This window comes from Chelonus insularis, unplaced genomic scaffold, assembly GCF_013357705.1.
Source record: "Chelonus insularis isolate UGA/USDA-ARS -01 unplaced genomic scaffold, ASM1335770v1 contig_23_pilon, whole genome shotgun sequence".
In the NCBI taxonomy this organism is placed as follows: domain Eukaryota; kingdom Metazoa; phylum Arthropoda; class Insecta; order Hymenoptera; family Braconidae; genus Chelonus; species Chelonus insularis.
In genome coordinates this window covers 844,268-863,307 of record NW_023276443.1, presented here as the reverse complement: position 1 = coordinate 863,307, position 19,040 = coordinate 844,268, and the positions used below count along the sequence as shown (strand labels likewise).

The window sequence follows — 19,040 nt, the reverse complement described above, 5'->3', positions numbered from 1 at the left end:
ATGTCCAAGGACAGATAAAGCATAACTCAATAAAAGTTTCACAATAAACATGTTTTGATAGTTTCTTGAGTATTTTGTCTTCATTATATCTATTACTTAAATTTAGTTCAGCTGTGAAGGTGTTTTCTCTAATACTCGGAAGAATGAAAACGTGTTTGTTATAGAACTATTATAGTATGAGGCCTTATTTGTATTTAAATAGAAAATGCAGATATGTTCTGGGCGTAAAATATAAATTTTTGTCTCACACAGTATTACCATGTCTTTATACAAATTAAAGAATAATTCTTGTAGATTTTTTTTCCATTCTTCCATAATCTATCAATAAAAACAAAAGTAGAGCATCTGTCTGTAATATAAAAGAGCTAATAGGAATCTAGGATACTAGGGTACATAGGAATCTTTCCTACGTTATTCTTTCCTGTAAATGCTTATGAAAAGTGTGATGTTTCTGACGCAATTTACCGATTAATTCTTATGAAATTTTTTTTTTTATAAGATTTTATCGGAATGTTTAACCAGGGTATGTTTGTAGGTTCGGAAGTACGTATGTGCGTTCGTAATTATATACAGCCTTAGTTATTTGGAGAATAAAAAATGATATTGATACGGAACCAATTGTATTCGACACATAAATACGCAACTTAGAGCTGATTAGGTTTTAAGCTAAATCGGTCTAGCCATGTTTTATTTAGCATCAAAAAACTGGAAGAAATGGAAAACTAGCTAAATTTTATCATTTTCTACTAGGAAGTTAGTAGGGTGGACCTTTTGGGTCGCACCCAGACTACTGGAGAGATATCCCAATTCCAACATATTAGAATTATTTTTTGATATATGTGGAAATAATGATAGGATTAATAACTTTGAGTGTCATAATTTTAAAATATATATTTGCAACGGTTCTTGTATTTAGTTATTCTGTTGAATTATACTACGAAGAGCCGATATCTTCCCAGTAAACACTGAATATAACAGCAATATAACACAAAGGTAACAATATGTAACAAGTTATATAACGAAAAGTTACATATATGTTGTATAACTGTAATATATTGTCAAAGTAGCAAGTTTATATTGCAGATGTCACACCCATGTGACGTTGTAGCTATATAACGTAGTTATCTAATGGCAATATAATTAGCGTTACATGCATGTTGTATCCATGTTATATAACACTGTTATACTAGTAGTATATATTTTTTGTTATTTAATGTTATGTTTCTATGATATAACACTGTAATCTCTAAGTTACATTACAACTGTTATTTAAATGTTACATAACATATTTTTACTAATTTTAGGTAACATTTGTTGCATACGCGCAATGTTCTTGTAATGTAACATCGCCACATCGATGTTACATACGTTCTTTGTATTGACGGCATATTCTACAGATGTAACATTACAAAATTCTGGTTATAGTTGCTTTTCTTTTCAATGTGTAGATAAACTGAGATTGATAGCAGATCATGATCTGCAGGGTAATTGTTCCTAAGCTATAAGGATATTTTACAGTTCAAGAACTATTTGTGTACCTAAATTGTCAGAGAATTTCTCGTTCACTTTATTATTGGCTATGTGTATTTAATACTCAGAAAATAAGTATTTTTTTATCAATTTGTTTAACCTAAGACATTAACAAAATGTTTTGTAATCTCAAAAATGAATCAATCTCAATTAAAAATAAAAAGAAGACATTATATATAATAATTATTACATAATAACTAAAATGAACTATAATTCACGCAATTATTCTCATTTTTCTATATATTTATACATGTAACTAAAATATGTGTTTATATGGGCCTATTTTCAATTTGGGAATGAAGTATCAGAATAGCCTAGTGGGTAAAAACGTAGGTTTAAGTTGCGTGCGAGCGGGCGGTCGTAGGTTCGAATCCCCCCAAATAGGAAAAATTCATTTCACTAAAGAAATCAAATTACACTTAAAAAATAATAGAATAGTAAACAGAAGCAATGAAATCCAATGAAAATACATTGCTGACAATTTTTTTTTCAATTTAAACAATATCAATGTTGATAAAATGTTATGTAACCGTAATATTACTGTAATATAACAAAGTTATAAAACAATGTTATATAATCAAGGCGGAAATAGTAACATCTATGTTACTTATATGGTACATAACTGTAATAAAATATGTAACAAAAACTATGTCAAGGATATATAACTACAATATAACAGTATTTACTGAGTTAACTCTAATATATTGAAGTTCTTTTTCGATAATCATTGAAGTAATGATGGGGTTTATTACTTTAATTGTTATAATTTTAAAATATATACACGCAATAGTTGTTCTATCTTTTCATATCATAAAATTAAAATGCGAAAAACCGATATTCCTATTTCCATATATTCGTTTTCCTTTTTCATAAATTTAAATATGTTTTATGCATTGAATATCATACCAATTGAAATTATGTTTTCTATAACTTTTTCAATGTATTTTATAGAAATTAATAATTTTCTTAGATTCATACGGGGAGATTACTTATTATTTTGGACTCTGAGTGTCACAATGTTTTTTTTATATCTGAAATTATCAATATCTACATTATTGTATATACGGAAAAATAAAATTTAATTTTCTTTAAATTCTTTTTTCCAGTCTCACCACGAGTCGAAACGATTTCGCGGTTACAATCGACTCAGCTGTTCTGTAGTTCACCCCGATTAGTATTGCACCACATCATCAGATGACGAAATCAAACGCCGTCGAAGAAAAATAAACTACAATCTCGTTGATATCAAGAATATGATTCAGGGGATAATGAAGATTCACCTGGTGGTAGCATCACCCCTAAGACATCCGCTACCAATCTGCTAAATTTAGATGCCGCACCTCCTAGCATTTCTGAAGCGATCAATATTTTAAACGAAAATTATAATAATAATAAGTATATTAATTCTGATTACGTTGATCACTAAAGCTCGTCCAATCTTTTAGATAAATAGCGTTCAAGTATAATTTCTTCTACGATGCCGGTAGTAACAAGCATTGTATTGGAAAAGTGAGGTTAAACTTACCTTTTGTTGCTTGTGACAGTGAGCGCAGCAAATCATTAACTCCTGTTGAAAATGGTTCGTTTGACGTAAATAAATTAAAAACAGATTTATTATGCTCTTAAACTGAATCAGTGAAAACTACTGCGAATCAGTAAATATTCACTGATATCCAGTGCCAATCCAATCACTCAAAGAATCAGTCATTGTATTGGCACTGGCAATCAGTGAATATTCACTGATTCGCAGTAGTTTTCACAAATTTAATTTTCAAGAGTAAAAATAATCGTGCCCCATATAGATGGAAAATTTAACAAAATGGAGGAGATGATAAAAAAACAATTCGTGAATTTAAGAGATGGAATTTTTCAAACAATTAGGCCGAAGGCACTGCACAGGCCTGTACTGTATTCCGGGAAATACCAGCTAAAAACAACGGAAGCTTTAGAACTTTGTGAAAGTAATGAAGAATATTTAGGGCTTGCCCTCTTTTTTTTGTTCAATAAAAAATTTTTTGTTATTTTAGTCTGAGGACTGATATGTATAGGTTTTATCTTGTTCGTTGATACACGGAGAAAAAGATCCGTAAAATTTTACGGGGGTCGCACAGTTATGCGGGACCATATGCGCAAATCTAAAGAAATTTACTTGGTAACCCAGTAAAAAGTCTTAGACCAAAAAAAATTTTCTGACCCAAAAAATTTTAATGGGTTGCCGAGTGAATTTTTACTGGGCTCCCCAGTAAATTTTCCTTACGTTACGTACTAAAGTTTCTTTGGTTTGAAAAAAAGCTTATGTATTGAGTAATAGGACATTTCACACCAAGGGGAGGAAAAGTAGACTAGCTTAAACCACGTATAAAATTACAACCCGAACCGAAGGCGAGGGTAATAAACACGTAGTTTAATTATATACCCGGGAAAAAATAAAATATATCTACATTAATCAACTGAGATCTATTTTTTGGCACAATTAGATTTACTTTGTTCTGTGTACATCTGTTTCGATCACTTTAGATCTTCTGTGATCTCTGTAGATGTATTAAATTTTTCTTATCATCAAGATCAATGGAGATCTCTATAGTCATACAGTAATTTGTGTAGATATACAGTGATCTCACTAGATATACATAGATTTACTTAGATCAAATTTTCTTCAGTTTTTTAGATATAAGTAGATCAAATTAGATCTAAAAAATGGCGAAAATTTAGATCTGTGTAGATCTATTTTATTTTTCCCGGGTAGCCTTGCTTTATTTGTAGTCCCGAAAAATCTTCTGAAAATCATTAAAAGTTGTAATTTTTCATGAAAATTGATGATTTTTGAAAAATCGTGATGACCAATGTATTCAGCATCGTTTGGAGATGATTATAACACTGGAAAATTTTTATTACAGATTTTTTTTTTCAAAAGTTGCATCAAAACTGCATGTATTAATTACCTTAATATAAGAATACTTATTTTCACAGATCTTTATTTTGACTGGAGGAAGTTCAGATCCATTTATCAGGAGAGGTAGTTTACTGTTAATATTCAAATTACTAATGTTGTTATTATCGTCTTCAAAAACATTTGCAGATGCAGAGTTCTTCTCAACAATTTTATCATCGTTTGTTGACAAAGGTCTATTATTAATTTGAATGCTACGTGAATCATTGTCATCCTTATCCGATGACGACTCTGGTTCTAGTTGACTGTATACATGATGCTGAATGCATTGGTAATCACGATTTTTCGAAAATCATCAATTTTCATGAAAAATTACAACTTTTAATGATTTTCAGAAGATTTTTTGGGACTTCAAACAGATAAAGGTTATTACAATCACCTGCGTTGTTTGTAGTACGCGTATCGATTTTCAGTTCGGGTTCCAAGTTCACAGAGCTTATTTTTATCTATAAGTAGCATCACAGTTATATTTTTCTGAAACGTACCAAGAGTATAACAATGTTACGTCACATTGTTATGTTTATGGATGGAAAATTATAAGTAACATTAGTAACTCACATTTTATGTGTTCACTGGGACAGGTGAAAGAATCGAAAGAAGAATCGAATTTTTGTATCGAAGTTGTTATTTTATTATTATGTTATCCTCGTTCTTATAATTCTACTTCACTTGTTTGTATAATCCATTACGCTTATTTGATTACATTAAACAATGTGCAATATTCGAAATTAAACAAATTTATATAAATAAATTTCAATATTTCTCCAAACATTTATAAAAAAAACCTGATAGTTCGTTTTGTATTCGTAAATTATCTTTCAGAATCTCATTTAATAATAATTGTTAGAGTATCATTGGACTGTTTATTGAATGAAGTTTTCATTCATTATAATTCTAGACAGCTACTCAATTGTTATTGTCAGTCATTGACGAATAATCGATCAAGATGGTCAATATAAAGACTTATTGCAATAAACAATACAGAATGTAATTTTTTTTTTGTAAACATTTTGCACAATCCTTATTTATACTTCTTTGTTTGACGTTGGAATAATTTAAGTAAAACATAAACACGCCATAATTACTTTTAATTGCTACTGTTATATAAATAATTGAATTCTTTTTATTATTCACTGCATTTTTTGTGCATCCATAATGATGTAACATTGGCCAGTTGAGTAGTGACATACAAAAGTTGTAACTACTCTCATGAAGCAGTTTTTCTAGTATATTGAATAACGAATGCAATTTACTAGTTGTTATCCTTTAAAATTATTGGCGATAATTATATTAATTAATGACCAATGCAATTACTTTTATTTTTTTCATAATTTTACAGTAGTAGATTTGGTTTACACCAAAATAAAAATTACCTATTACTATTGATAATATTTTATATGATATAATCAGTTTAAACCCGTCTTGAATTATACAGCTAATATCCAAAAGTAATTTTTATTAAATTAAAATCAAGAGGCAATTTACTTTCAATTTAAATAATATCGAAAAAATATTGATATACAATATTTATATAATATATCTATTTATAGAAGATCATCTATATGTATACGATTCAAACTTTAATTTATTAGCGTAAAATAAAATAAAATAAAATAATGATTTATTATCGATATACAGTTTTCTTAATTCTAAAAAAGACTTATCAGTAAAAGGGCATTAATAATGATATTAAAACAAAATGTTTAGATAATAAACTAATATTAAATATGTACAGTAAATTTTTTTTTTACTATCACTAAAACTTATTATCAATGATTTCGAACAATTTTACGATGTAAAGTTGATTTTACATAGTTGTTTTTTTTTGTCAGTGATTGACTAGTACATTGCAATAGATCTAAAAATAACACAATGCACAAAAGATGTTATTTTTTCAGTTAAAGTTTTTGTGTGATATTTTTTTTTATTATATTTCTTATTTTATTAAATGATTTAAAATCTTTTTTTTTGCATAGCTGCATGCCATTTTTCTAGATGAAACATTTGAATCCTATATATAAACAATATAAGTTTATGAATTATAAATAAACTCACTCACTTCATACAACTTGCTAGTATTTATGTATCTAACTGCAATATTGATTGATTTGTTGTATTTAGAGCATTTTCTGATTTAATTCATGCAGCATTTAATTACAATTGAAGTGTTTTTATAAAATTTCATTTAACTACGACAATAACAATGATGATAATGATAATAATAATGATAAAAATAATTGAGAGTTAATTAATATTAAATAAAAATAATGATATTGATAAGGATTCTTTTTGTTTTATATGCACCTTATATATGCCTATAAATATAAGGTTTATTTAAAAAAATATTATAAAGAATTATTCTAATATTAATGATAGATAGTAGAGATATCGAAAATTCGTTTTATCGAATTCACACTTATTCATTAACTAAAATGAACATCACGATCATTATCATCACTCTATCACCTAGGATTTATTAAGTAAGATACTTTCAATATATAATAACTCCATGATTAACATTATTATTAATTAGTTACTTCACTTCTTAAAAATTAATCATTGAAATATCAGTGCATGATTCCACATAGTATTCATTTTTTTTATGTAATACTGAATACATAGAAAATATGTGTAAGCAAATTGTCACTGATATACCTTTTGAATTATTCACTTGGTTAAGTTATGACAATACATTGAAAGTTCCAAAAAAATATCAACGAAAAACTAATGATTATCGATGCTATACAAAAATGTAGAAATTTATTATGTATGTATTAACACAATGTGTTGATATATTTATTGATTGAAATTTAATATTACATAGACATGTTGAAAAAAATTGATAAATTGACAGTTCTCAAATATCTAAAGAATTATTACAAATAAATCTAATCGCATAATATTCAAAAAAATTATTCCGTAATTATACTCAATGATACATTAACATAGTTATGTTGGATTTTTTAACATTATCTTTCAATTTTTCCACTTTGGAATCTAAATTCATCATAATTATCACTATTAATAATAATTGCAACGTTTTATTCAACTTGCATTATTTATGTATAGTGCATTGATAGGGCAATTATTAAAGAGACGTCGACCCACACCTAATGCCATACCATATGTTTATCGATTCATCTTGGAAATATTACATATCTTTATATATTCACTTAAAAACGATCTTATATTACATGTAATCCATTTTTTTATTATTCCATAGAAATTTTCTATTCATAATTTTCAAGAGTTATGATGCTAAATAAAATTTTAATTTTTAAAAATAAAGTCACGCAATAAGCTTAATATGGTGTCATTTGTAATTATTGTAGATAAGCGTCAGGTTTATTATTTTTTTTTTTATAAATTATTTAATTAATTCTTATTATAATCTTTAACTAAGCGTAATCGTTTTTTTTTCACTTCTCATTAAAGCCCAATTTGAATTCTTTATCTGACATTAGATCAGGATTGACAAATACATATTGTGTGGCACGACATTTCTCACACTTAAAGTTTTTTTTTTTTTTGATCTTACATAACAACAATGGCATAGAGAGGTTACTTATTTACTCTTAAAGTTGATTTGAATTAAAAAAAATTTATATTAAATTAACCAAATAAACAGTAATTAATAATCAATAATGATAATTATTATTAATGATAATAATAATAGCAATGTTTAATATGAGCTAATCATTATTATTACGATAAAAATATCACAATAATAAATAAATCGATAAACTAATTCAAATGTGGTCAGAGCAATATTCTCATGATAATGAAATGATAATACACCTATTTTAAAATTGCATATATTTATTACTCATCGATCAATAGAAAAGTCTCATCATCTGCGATGAGTAATGTAGAAGATTCAAACTTGCAGAAGAATAATTAATCATGAATCATCTTTAATTAGACCATAATTTTCCAAGAATAACTTCACTTCTTAAAATATTTTTTATAAACATAATCATTTTTGAAAGCGTTATCGTAATTACTATTATTATTAAAATTATTATCATTATTATTATTAATTATTTTTGACTACATATGTGGCGGATTATTACTATTGCTGTTACTAATATTGGTATTATTATTATTATTTAATGTTTGATTTATCGAATTGATCAATAATAATTAAAAAAAATAAATCCAATAAAAATTGTAGCTGAAAATCATCTATAAATATTAACTGAAATTAATTGTCTCCAATAAAGTTTGGAGAAACTTGCTTGATATGGTTTGTTGATTTGTAATGAATCTTTGTTTACATAATAAATCGAGTTATTAGTGTTTCTTACCAAATAAGATGTAAATAAAATAATTAAGTAAAATAATAATAATAATAATAACGATAATAATAAAATGAAGGAAGGAAGGAAGGTAGGGAATTACGCGAAATACATTACTCTCTTAGTATCAGCATGAACGGTGATAGCACGTGCCATTGCACCTGGTGTTCTATCTTCACTACAACCAGATTGATGGGAACCTTCACCACTGCAATCAGAAATAACCACAAAACTGTAATAAATTTTTAAAAAACTGTCAGAGGCCATCGTCTATTAGAATATTTAAAAGAAATCAATAAAAGTCATTATGATTTTTTATATTTGACTAAAAATATAAAATCACTCTTTATTGTTGAATTTTATAAAATTATGATTAATCAATCCTTTCATTAAAAATTATATTTCATGTTTATAAAGATTATCTCATCATGAAAAATTTTTAGTAAGTGTATAAAAGATCATAATGACTTTTAATGATTTTTTTTAAATGTTGTTTGAGTTGAATATACTATTGAAAAATCTCAATTACCTGTCATGTTCTTTTTCAACAAGATGATATCTTGCTCGAAATGCTACTAAATGAGCATAGTAAGCTGGAGCTGGTATACTGACTGATCTTGTACATCTAACGTATGTATGACATAGCTGATAAGTTAAACACTGTAATTCATCACTTTCAAAGTGGTTATCATCCCATAAAACATGATAATGAGATGGACGAGATGTACCCTGAATTCCTTGATGACTACATAAATAAAAGTCAAATTCAGTCGGATGAACAATACTAACATCAACCGTTGTTCCTGCTGGTATATTTCCACTTTTACCACTTTGCTCTTTTTTATCAGCACAAAATAGTCGTGTGTGATGTCTTTTTTGTACAACTATGAACGTAATGCCAGGTCTATAATCAGCTTCAAGTTTTAAACACGCTTCACGAATAGCTATAAGCTCATGCTGAAGTACATGAAGAAATTGTCCTTCTGATACACCATCACGATAAAGAATTATTCTGTGTGGTTTATAACCACCTGTGCTTTTATAAAACATAATCAAAAGTTCTCTGACCATTGAACTGAGTTCTTGAATAATTTCTTGTCTATGCTGTTGAACTCGTACAGTTGCAGCATAACGCGAAGGATGAGCATCGACACTTCCTACAACTGCAGCTATACTTGGCTTTTTATTATCACCAGCTGGTGGGTGAGTTACATCTGCACCCAGAAATATGACTGGTTCGTTAAAGACTTTTGGTCTAATACTAGGTACAAGAATACTATTTATGCCACCAAGTTTAACATTAATTTTTAAGCACAAATTCGATAACGTTTGAGGTGAAGTTTTGTTAACATTCTTAGCTTGAACACATTGAGTTGCCATTCCCAATAGAGTATCTCCAACTCTTTTAACTTCAGCTGTAAATAATCAATTTAAAATTATAATAAAATATTTTATTAAAATAATAAAGTAAAGAATAAGTAAATAATTTACGAAATCGTACCATAAACTGGAGTTTTTCCAGGTAATATAACGCAGACGAGTTGTAAAGCTTGGAAAGTAGTTTTCAAATAACGAAACATGGGCTCAACTTGATCTGGACCAGTGGCATACTTGCAAAAACATGGTTGTCCAATTATAGGCATACCAGCATCGTTACTGATTTTTTGGAGTTGTGAAGTAAAAGTTCTTAGAGCATCTTCTCTAACTGTTCGTTGAGGAGCAAAACAGGCTATTGCCCACACTCTTATCTCAACGCCAGTATAAAATTGTTTGCCTCGCATATCCCATACTCCGGCATTGGGTAAAGCTTGTTGTTTTGTCTAAAAAATAAAAACATTAATTTTAATAATCATAGTTTTTACAAATAGTTAAGTAATTATAAATAAAATAAAAGGGAGGATTAAACTGAAATCAATCTCCATTCTTTATTTTTGAATTGCGAGACTTTTAGTTGTCACCATAAATAAACAATAATCATAATTTACCAGAAGCACTATTCTTAAGGTAGAACCGTTATCAAATATTTCTAACAATGAATATATTATTGGACATTTATTGACGGTTCATCCTTATGAACGTCTCGCGCTCACGGAAGTCTCTCACCTGTCCACTGAGGGAACTTACGCGCCCACCGTACTGAAGCTTGGGCGGTGGCAACACGCGACCGCGAACCTCCACCATGTTGTTGGAAATAGACAAACCAAACTCCTGAACATACGAGTCATTATTGAAATCCGCTCGACGAACTAAGTTATTTATTTCACGTTCTCTGTCTGGTGCTGAACGCGCTGTTGCTTTAATCATCGTTGAAGTTTGCATATCAGTGAGTTTTTTTATACAACGCTGACCCGCTACAATATTACATACCTTAAAAAAAAGTAACAATGTAATCATTAGTTATCTACAGTTTAAAAAAAAATAAATCAAAATGTTTATAAATATTGATGAATACCTCGAGTGGTAAATAAGTATGCTTATGTTCTTGACCAACTTGAAGACATGGCAAATGAGGATATCTCAGTTTCATCTTATATTTATCCAAGAAATATTTAGCAACTGTGCACTCAACAGTTTGTCCATTTTCAAGTTGAAGCGGGAATGATTGCATTTGGGCAGGTTTACGTGTGACATTACAAACTCTGTATTTTCGTCGCATAGTACCACAATGAGTAATCTCTATCTTCAACCCTTTTATCTCTTTGGTAAATTTCACCCTTTGCGAGTCAGTAAGAGGCTTCCTCTGTTCATTAACATCTCGAATATCCAATACCTCGCACATAAACTCAATGACGGGTTGTGCTTTATAAAATGCCGTTGCTGATACATCAATGTTGAGCATCATTTTCCATTGAGATGGTCGAACTGATTGATGAAAACCAAACCAGACTTCTCTACCACCACCTAAAGGATGATAATAACCATCTGGACTGCTAAAGAATGATCTGCCAACGGGTGTATACGTCATTGATGGTAAATGCCTCATAACAACATCAAGTGCAAGGATAGCGTCATAAGGAATTTGTCGTGTTCGACCTTCCAAAGCTTCTTCAAGAGCATATAGAGAAACTTGTGCTACCCATTTAATTGCCACACGAAAAACCCTGTCTTTACCTTCACCAGGTAGAATAACTTCTAATTCTAGCTTATCATTACCAATCGGTAATGGATCTCTTGTGTACAAATTATTTCGTCCATCAAATACAGGTTTCAATGTACCAAATATTTTACTGTAAGCGTGAACCATTGTTTCAATGATTTCTCGATTAACTTTTCGAGGACATTTATCTGGTTGTATGTTAATATCATAATGATGAACAAAGCCTCTTGGCATACTAATTTGAAAGTGATTAGCTTTTAAACCGATAGTCCGTCCTTCACGTCCTATATTTGGTCGACGTGGACATGAAAATACTGAAAACAAAAAACAAGTACATTATAATCATGGTAATTTCATTAACCTGGTATATAACAATTGGTAAATTCAATTATTAACCTGGCAGTTCTGTAGGTTGAGGTGGTGTGTGTGTCTGTTGTGAGGGAACAAGTCCCAAGGAGCTGGAAGACACTGCACTACTACCTGCAGCTCCTGCGGCTCCTACTGCTGTGCTCGTCGTGGGTCCAGGCGGGGGTGCTAAATCATAAATATTATTAATTATTTTACAATAAAAACAACAAATTCTAAATGTATGATATCTAATAAATATTATTGGGAAACAGTTATGTCAATTAACAAACAGACACGAAAGTGATTGTAAGAGTTGATTACATATAGATATACATAGACGGCTGAGTAAGAAATTGGGGAAAAAAATATAAAAATAACTCTTGTATTTAATGAAGTAAGAAGATTGTTTGTCAATTAATAATTGGTTTCCAGTGAAAGCTTATAACTCAACAATGATATTAATATCAATAGACTCAGTCTTTTGAGTTCATAAAGGGTCATTTAATGAAAATTTCAATAATCCCGCGATTAAACATATATTTATATGAATTGCCAACATTCATTAATTCATTGCGGTAATTATTAAGTGTACGCTTATACATAGGAAGTTTTGATAATAATATCAATATTGTTGATAAAATAGAAAAAAAAAATTAAACAATTAAATAATATACCAATGATAGAATAATAATATGCTCATAATGAACAAAGGGCTTGAAAATCGTTGAAACGAAATTCTAGGCTCGACTAGACAACTGTCCGAACACACTTCCCCTTCTGCTATTGTTTTTTTCCCTAATCTTATATTTCATTATTTCAATGTTTTTTCATTCTATTTATACTTACGTTGGCCTACTGGATACATTTTGAATATTTAAATCAAACAATTATGGATTTATCACTAATAAATAAGTAAAAACTTTAACTTAAAATCCCACTTGGTCGCACAACACCACTTGCCCACAACACACACTGCGAACAAGACTCAAGAGAACGAGCTGACTACTACAATGGCGTCACTAGTTTACTTCTCATTGGCGAGGACCATAAAGTTCGAGTAAACGTAACCAATCAAATAAGGAGTAAACTATACACGCCATCATCTATCTACATCGTGTGAACACTGCATAATGTGTATAGGCAGTGTGTGTTGTGATTCAAATAAACTTTTAATTGCTTCAAAACATTTTTTTATTTATATTTACTCCAAATTGTACTCATGAAAAATTTTTACAATTTTTTATATTTATTTTCAGCTAAGTTTATTGGTATGAATGTTGATTGTGTATATGAGTGGTAGCAGAATCAACCACACATCTGCCGTCAGCATAATTGTTATTGCTTGAAAGTTGGTAGCTTTGATATTGCACAATGTGAAGTTTTGAGCTAACTTCATTCGACTGTTTGCAAAAAATGATTCTATTTATTGAGATTATTTGCTAACAAATTTAAAAAGTATTCTTTGTGAATTTAATTACATGAAGACATAAGTTAAAGCTAAAATATAAAATTTAACTGTAATAAATGTTTGTATACGACAACATTGTGTAATATCTGTACAAAAGAAACGCCAAAAAATGTCAATAAAATTCAGCGGACGTCTTTGGCGTGGAACAATTTTAAATGCAGTTATTGCTCAACTAAAAACATTTACTTTTAAACCTGTAAAGCAAATAACTGTTCAATTTGATCCTTTTCATGAAAAGGTTGATCATACAAGGTTAGCCAAGTTTTCTTTTAAATTTTAATTTAACATAATAATATTCAAGTACACTTCAGGCTTTAAATAAATTCATTATTTTCTAGCATGAATAATTTCTAAAACATGATAAATCATAAAAATTAAAATATTATCTTTAACTAATATCACCCTCCCTTGACAAGGGATAATCGTTAAGGGGAAAGGACTGAGGGATAAATAACTATAAATAAAAGTCGATAACATGCGCATGCGTACTATCTTTTCCGTAAATTGTTGTATAGAATTGAACGTACTTCATTCTAAATTTACCTTCACAACTGAGAGTATTAAAACAATAAAAACTATCATTTATGGAATAGTTTTTTTTCAAACTTTTGATAAATATTGGAATCAATTTCACTTCACAATTGTACTATTATTTGATTGACTTTGGTAAGAAAATTTCAATTCACAATCAACATTAAATTCAATAAGTTTGTGGAGTAATTAAATATAAATTTCTAAAATGTTACTACATATTTAAAATCAGTGATTTTAAATATGTAGTAACTTCTTTTCATCATTTGTTTGTAGTTACTATGCATATTTTTAATCAGTTACTTACCACTGCATCTCCCACATTCATAAGCTTTTCCAAACATTGTTACGGCTGTTGTAATACGGAGTGTACTTAAATCCGGCATTTGGATAGGCAATTGTTGTTCGAGTTGAGCCATTCTTATACCTACAATAAATAACTTAAATCATTTTATGATTTTTCAGGAATTTCTTACACTATATTTCAGCACCAAGGATCTTAAGGACAAATTTATCCTGTTATTTGAAAGCAAATGTCGTTTGTGACCGCTCCGAACCTACGGTTACGTGTGATTTAAGTAAGTAAATTCTTTATACCTGGCTTAGTCAGGTATTAAACTAACCATTTGAAAGTCATTAAGCATAGTTCTTTATTTTAGTTAATGGAGAAAAAGTTTTGTTCAAGTGCAACAATTTAGACGTTGTGGATATTTTAAAACTCTACAATAAACATATATCTTCTCTGGCACCTCCAGAAGTTCCTGAGACTACAGGAGGAATTGTCAAACTCAAGAAAAAAAAGAGGAAGAGGAGACCTATTCCAAGCAGAAGATAAACTTTTCAAATAAAATTTCGATAAAAATTTATTTGTTATTTGATATTTTGGATTTGTCTCACGAAAGTTAGAAAATTAATTTAAATAAGTGATTAAAATGGGAAGAAATAAGGATTATAATATGCAATTAATTGACACTTTGTACAATCAACTTCCGGCTTTTACGGATGTTTTTGATGAAGAAAGCTGGTATATTTTTGTTGCTTGCTTTGTAGCTAGCACAATAGTTATGGCATTTATTCTATCGAAATTCATAACAATACGGCCAGTTGAATAAACAAAAATTTTTGATTTTTTTTTCATAGATAATACTTATCTATTTTATTTTAAAAAAATTCAATATTCAAATAACATTAAATTATGTAATATAATGATATATTACAAATACTATAAATACAAAAACTTATCCGAATATCAACCTATTGATGTTTTAATACTGTTTAATAAATGAAAACTTAAAAAAAAAGAATGATTGTATTTTTAATTTCTTTCCCAAGCCATTTGAAATTTAATGAATGTATATCAATTTTTACTGTTTAATTTAAAAACATTGCGTGCACAAAATCAAAACTAAAAATCGTAAAAGATAAAATCTCCTAAAAGAACTAAAATTTTGAAAGTTTAAACACATGCTACTGTGTTTTATTTTTTTTCAAGTTCTTTATTGTTTTCATCCTGTTGGGCAGGTTTACAGGCGAGGGAAGAAAGAAAGTTAAAAGCGCTATAGTTTATGAATATATAAGCTGAAAATTTGAGAAAATTGAAGCAGCAAACTTGAAAATCAATTATAAATATTTCAAATTAAAAAATTATAAGATCAATCAAATAATATATTTCATATTTAAAATTTAAATCTAACTTTCTTCTTTGTCTTGGTTAAACGATTCTCTCTTCCCTCTCTATCTCTCTTTCTTTCTCTTGTAATATTCTCTTCTCTTTCTGTCTCTTACACATATATACTATAGTACACACAAAGAGTGATTGCTTGTTCCTCTCTCTACCTCTTTTTCGCATTCCCCTTCTTCAATATCTTTGTCTCGTTAGTTACAACTTTTTTCATATATACTGGGTGTCACACTATAAGAGATCTTCTCATTGAATGATATATAGGAATTATAAATAAGGTGATACATGTATGTAAAAAATAAACACCAAAATTATGTACGATAGTATAAATTTGTAGCACCACTTATGTCAACTTGTTGCACAGACCATTGCCGCAAAAGTTTTAAATCTGTTGTACGTTCATATTAAAGAAGATTTTAAAATATTTGGAGCATGAATATTCACTTATTATTATGAAATTAATAATATTTAATAATAAAACAATACAAAAAAACACTTACCCAAAAATTGATGCCTCTTTTGGAATTATTTCAGATATTTATTGAACAATAATTTGTAAGTTTATCTTACAAATTTGTTTTATATAAATTTTTAAAAGATTATTTAATCAGCGCATGTATAATATTTAATCTATATTACATGATTTAACTGTTATATATCAAATTTCTTCAATGTTTATCACCTCAAACTTCCTTACAATCACTGTTCTGTAATGATAAAGGATAAAATACAATATTATTATTATGTTTAGAAAAAAAATGTATGACAATTTTAGTTGCTAATAATATTCTCTATATATTTTGTGTATAATAACCACTTTTCTGGGAATAAATAATTAGGGAAATATTTTAAAGAAATCAGTTAAATAATTAAACACAGATGAGAATTTAATTTAATAAATAAAAAGTTTAAACGAACACTTTTAAATGGTTGTAATACTAACTAAACAGATCGGTGAAGAGAGCGGAGAGGTTTTGGCGGTGCGAAAGTTTCAAGACAACTACTCACGGAGACTGTGGGTATACTACTTAAAATGTAAAATATGAACCTGCATCTCCCATAGTATATCTTAAATACGACACACCAATATTTTACTATTGGCTATTTCAAACAATACTATATATATTCAACGAAAATATTGGTTTTGCACAATATGGATCAACTTTTCACCATCAATTCTATTTTTTTATTAATATATTTTAACGATAATTATTCAAGTAAATAAATAAATAAATAAATAAATAAATAAATAAATAAAAATAATAATATTAAATTGTGAACAATTAATGTATTAATTATCTAAGATTTACCGTAACAGGAAACGATGAATCTTCCGATATAAATTTAAATACCATTGAGTTCAGAATTAAATGTACTATTAAATCTTGAAAATGAATTATCAGAATTGCACTGCGATCCAAATGAATTATTGATAGTCATGGTTTAAATCTCGAATAATAGATTTTAGACAGAATATCAACGGATTAGTTTTAAAATGAGCAGTTTTTTGTGCATGTAATTGGCCTAAACGACAAGATAAAAAAAAATTAGAAAAGTAAAAAGTAATAATCAAGTGTCAAGGTTGCCATTTTAAATACAGAGTGACAGAGAAGAACAGAGGTAAAAGCCTAAGAGGAAAAGAGGTACATTATACACACATATATAAGTATAGCATACATACTACATCGGATAATATGTAATACGCGCGCCTGATTTAACACACGTTTCTCTCTTTGCTGTTCTTTGTATCAATCACTTGTTTTCATCATATTAACCAGGAATACACATTTTAAGGATTAAACAATATTATGTTGTTTATTGTAGCCGGAAATATGTATGTAGATTAAACCAAAATGTACGGATATCAACAATAACAAAAATAAAATGATACACCAATTGAACAGACGTTATTTGTTTCAGGATAATACTATCATCTGTTAATTACATTAATTAATAGTATTTATTAATAAAATGACTTAAGTGTCGATTAATGATGGTTATAAGGTTAAAATTCAGTTGGTAAATAAATAACACACGAAACTAACTCACGTATACGCCGTAATAATTTTTAGCGGAATTTGCGGAGGATTCATCGGTCACTACTCGCGAGGGAGTCCCCCACTACTTGTTCGATTCATTCGGAAATGCGCACGCGTCAACTCACAATGACGTGTCCTTCAAGGGCACTGACTTGGACTAGTTTGTTGTTATTGTTGTTGCTTTTATTTGTTTTCTTATTTGACACTTTTAAAAAAAATTTTTAACTTTTTTCAAATGTCCAGCACAATTTCTTTCAACATCAATGTCTTCATAACCTTTTATTTCATACATGTTCTTTTGTCATATTCAAAAAAAAATCCTAGTGAACAAAGAAAAATAATTTTATGTCTGATTTCTTGATACTTAAAGTATTTAGAGATCTTTGAAAAAGGATATGCTTGATATTTAAAATGTTAACGATATCAATTGATCATTGTTAGTTTTTATTATAAAAATAATTATTTTACATAGTGATAAGAGCGATAATAATGGAGTTTCTACATATTTGAGTTTGTATCAGTATATATAGATGTATGTACATCGATTACCAGATTTGGCCAATCGGATGTTTGTGCGTCGTAAACAAATCTACGCAATTGGTCTAAATTTTTCCGCCATTCTTTTTAAATTTTTCCATGTACGCCTGCGTTATCAGCAAAATAAACATTGCATTCATTCTTAACACCTGTTATTTTTTTATCGTTCATTGATAAAATTCATCATGAATTTTATTCTAATGTTAAATTATTGAAAATAGACTATAATTAAAATTAATGTTTATGATAACATCGTAGATAATTTTTTGATTCTATCGGTCATGGTAGGTTGAAAACATCAATCAGTGCACGTACCTAAAGTGAATGCATGTGTTAGCCATAAGTAATAATCAATGTGCGCATGTCTAGTTCAAGGTCACGAGTATTTTGTGTTACTTGTTACCAATTCATGATGTTTCAAGTTCACAATTTTTTTAGACATCTATACTACATGATTTTTTTTTATGTTTGAATAATTTAAATATTGATGAAACATTTCAAATATTCAGCTTTAGCTTAAAAATAATGGACTACATATTTATTTTATTTAGTGAACGATAA

At 28.6% G+C, this 19,040-nt stretch overlaps 3 protein-coding genes across 8 annotated transcripts; 2 read left to right on the top strand and 1 right to left on the bottom strand.

Annotated features, from left to right (window-relative positions):
• Nucleotides 1-8,281: 8,281 nt before the first annotated feature.
• AGO1 (protein argonaute-2) lies at nt 8,282-18,034 on the bottom strand. Of its 6 annotated transcripts, none has more exons than XM_035079305.1 (9): nt 17,953-18,034; nt 16,404-16,610; nt 14,530-14,649; nt 12,272-12,409; nt 11,231-12,189; nt 10,882-11,145; nt 10,280-10,598; nt 9,308-10,193; nt 8,282-9,010 (listed from the first exon to the last, which is right to left on the bottom strand). In XM_035079305.1, exons 3-9 carry the CDS (start codon nt 14,639-14,641, stop codon nt 8,878-8,880), a joined length of 2,811 nt encoding a protein of 936 aa, XP_034935196.1. In that variant the 5' UTR covers nt 14,642-14,649; nt 16,404-16,610; nt 17,953-18,034; the 3' UTR covers nt 8,282-8,877. The 6 variants fall into 6 exon arrangements, with proteins under 6 accessions (XP_034935196.1, XP_034935195.1, XP_034935200.1 ...); XM_035079304.1 differs by having other exon boundaries at nt 17,585-18,011; XM_035079309.1 differs by having other exon boundaries at nt 8,282-8,986; nt 17,585-18,010.
• mRpL53 (mitochondrial ribosomal protein L53) lies at nt 13,586-15,155 on the top strand. Its single transcript, XM_035079311.1, has 3 exons — nt 13,586-13,943; nt 14,688-14,800; nt 14,882-15,155. Exons 1-3 carry the CDS (start codon nt 13,801-13,803, stop codon nt 15,055-15,057), a joined length of 432 nt encoding a protein of 143 aa, XP_034935202.1. The 5' UTR covers nt 13,586-13,800; the 3' UTR covers nt 15,058-15,155.
• LOC118064605 (uncharacterized) lies at nt 15,124-15,491 on the top strand. The gene has a single exon (XM_035079312.1). It carries the CDS (start codon nt 15,155-15,157, stop codon nt 15,332-15,334), a length of 180 nt encoding a protein of 59 aa, XP_034935203.1. The 5' UTR covers nt 15,124-15,154; the 3' UTR covers nt 15,335-15,491.
• Nucleotides 18,035-19,040: the final 1,006 nt, after the last annotated feature.

Coding starts and splice junctions, on each gene's coding strand:
- mRpL53 (XM_035079311.1), top strand. CDS start 13,801: ATGTCAATAAAATTCAGCGGACGTCTTTGGCGTGGAACAATTTTAAAT. Junction 13,944..14,687: donor GAAAAGGTTGATCATACAAG/GTTAGCCAAGTT, acceptor ATGATTTTTCAG/GAATTTCTTACACTATATTT. Junction 14,801..14,881: donor TACGGTTACGTGTGATTTAA/GTAAGTAAATTC, acceptor TCTTTATTTTAG/TTAATGGAGAAAAAGTTTTG.
- AGO1 (XM_035079305.1), bottom strand. CDS start 14,641: ATGGCTCAACTCGAACAACAATTGCCTATCCAAATGCCGGATTTAAGT. Junction 10,599..10,881: donor TAAGTTCCCTCAGTGGACAG/GTGAGAGACTTC, acceptor TTTATTTTTTAG/ACAAAACAACAAGCTTTACC. Junction 10,194..10,279: donor TGGAAAAACTCCAGTTTATG/GTACGATTTCGT, acceptor GATTATTTACAG/CTGAAGTTAAAAGAGTTGGA.
- LOC118064605 (XM_035079312.1), top strand. CDS start 15,155: ATGGGAAGAAATAAGGATTATAATATGCAATTAATTGACACTTTGTAC.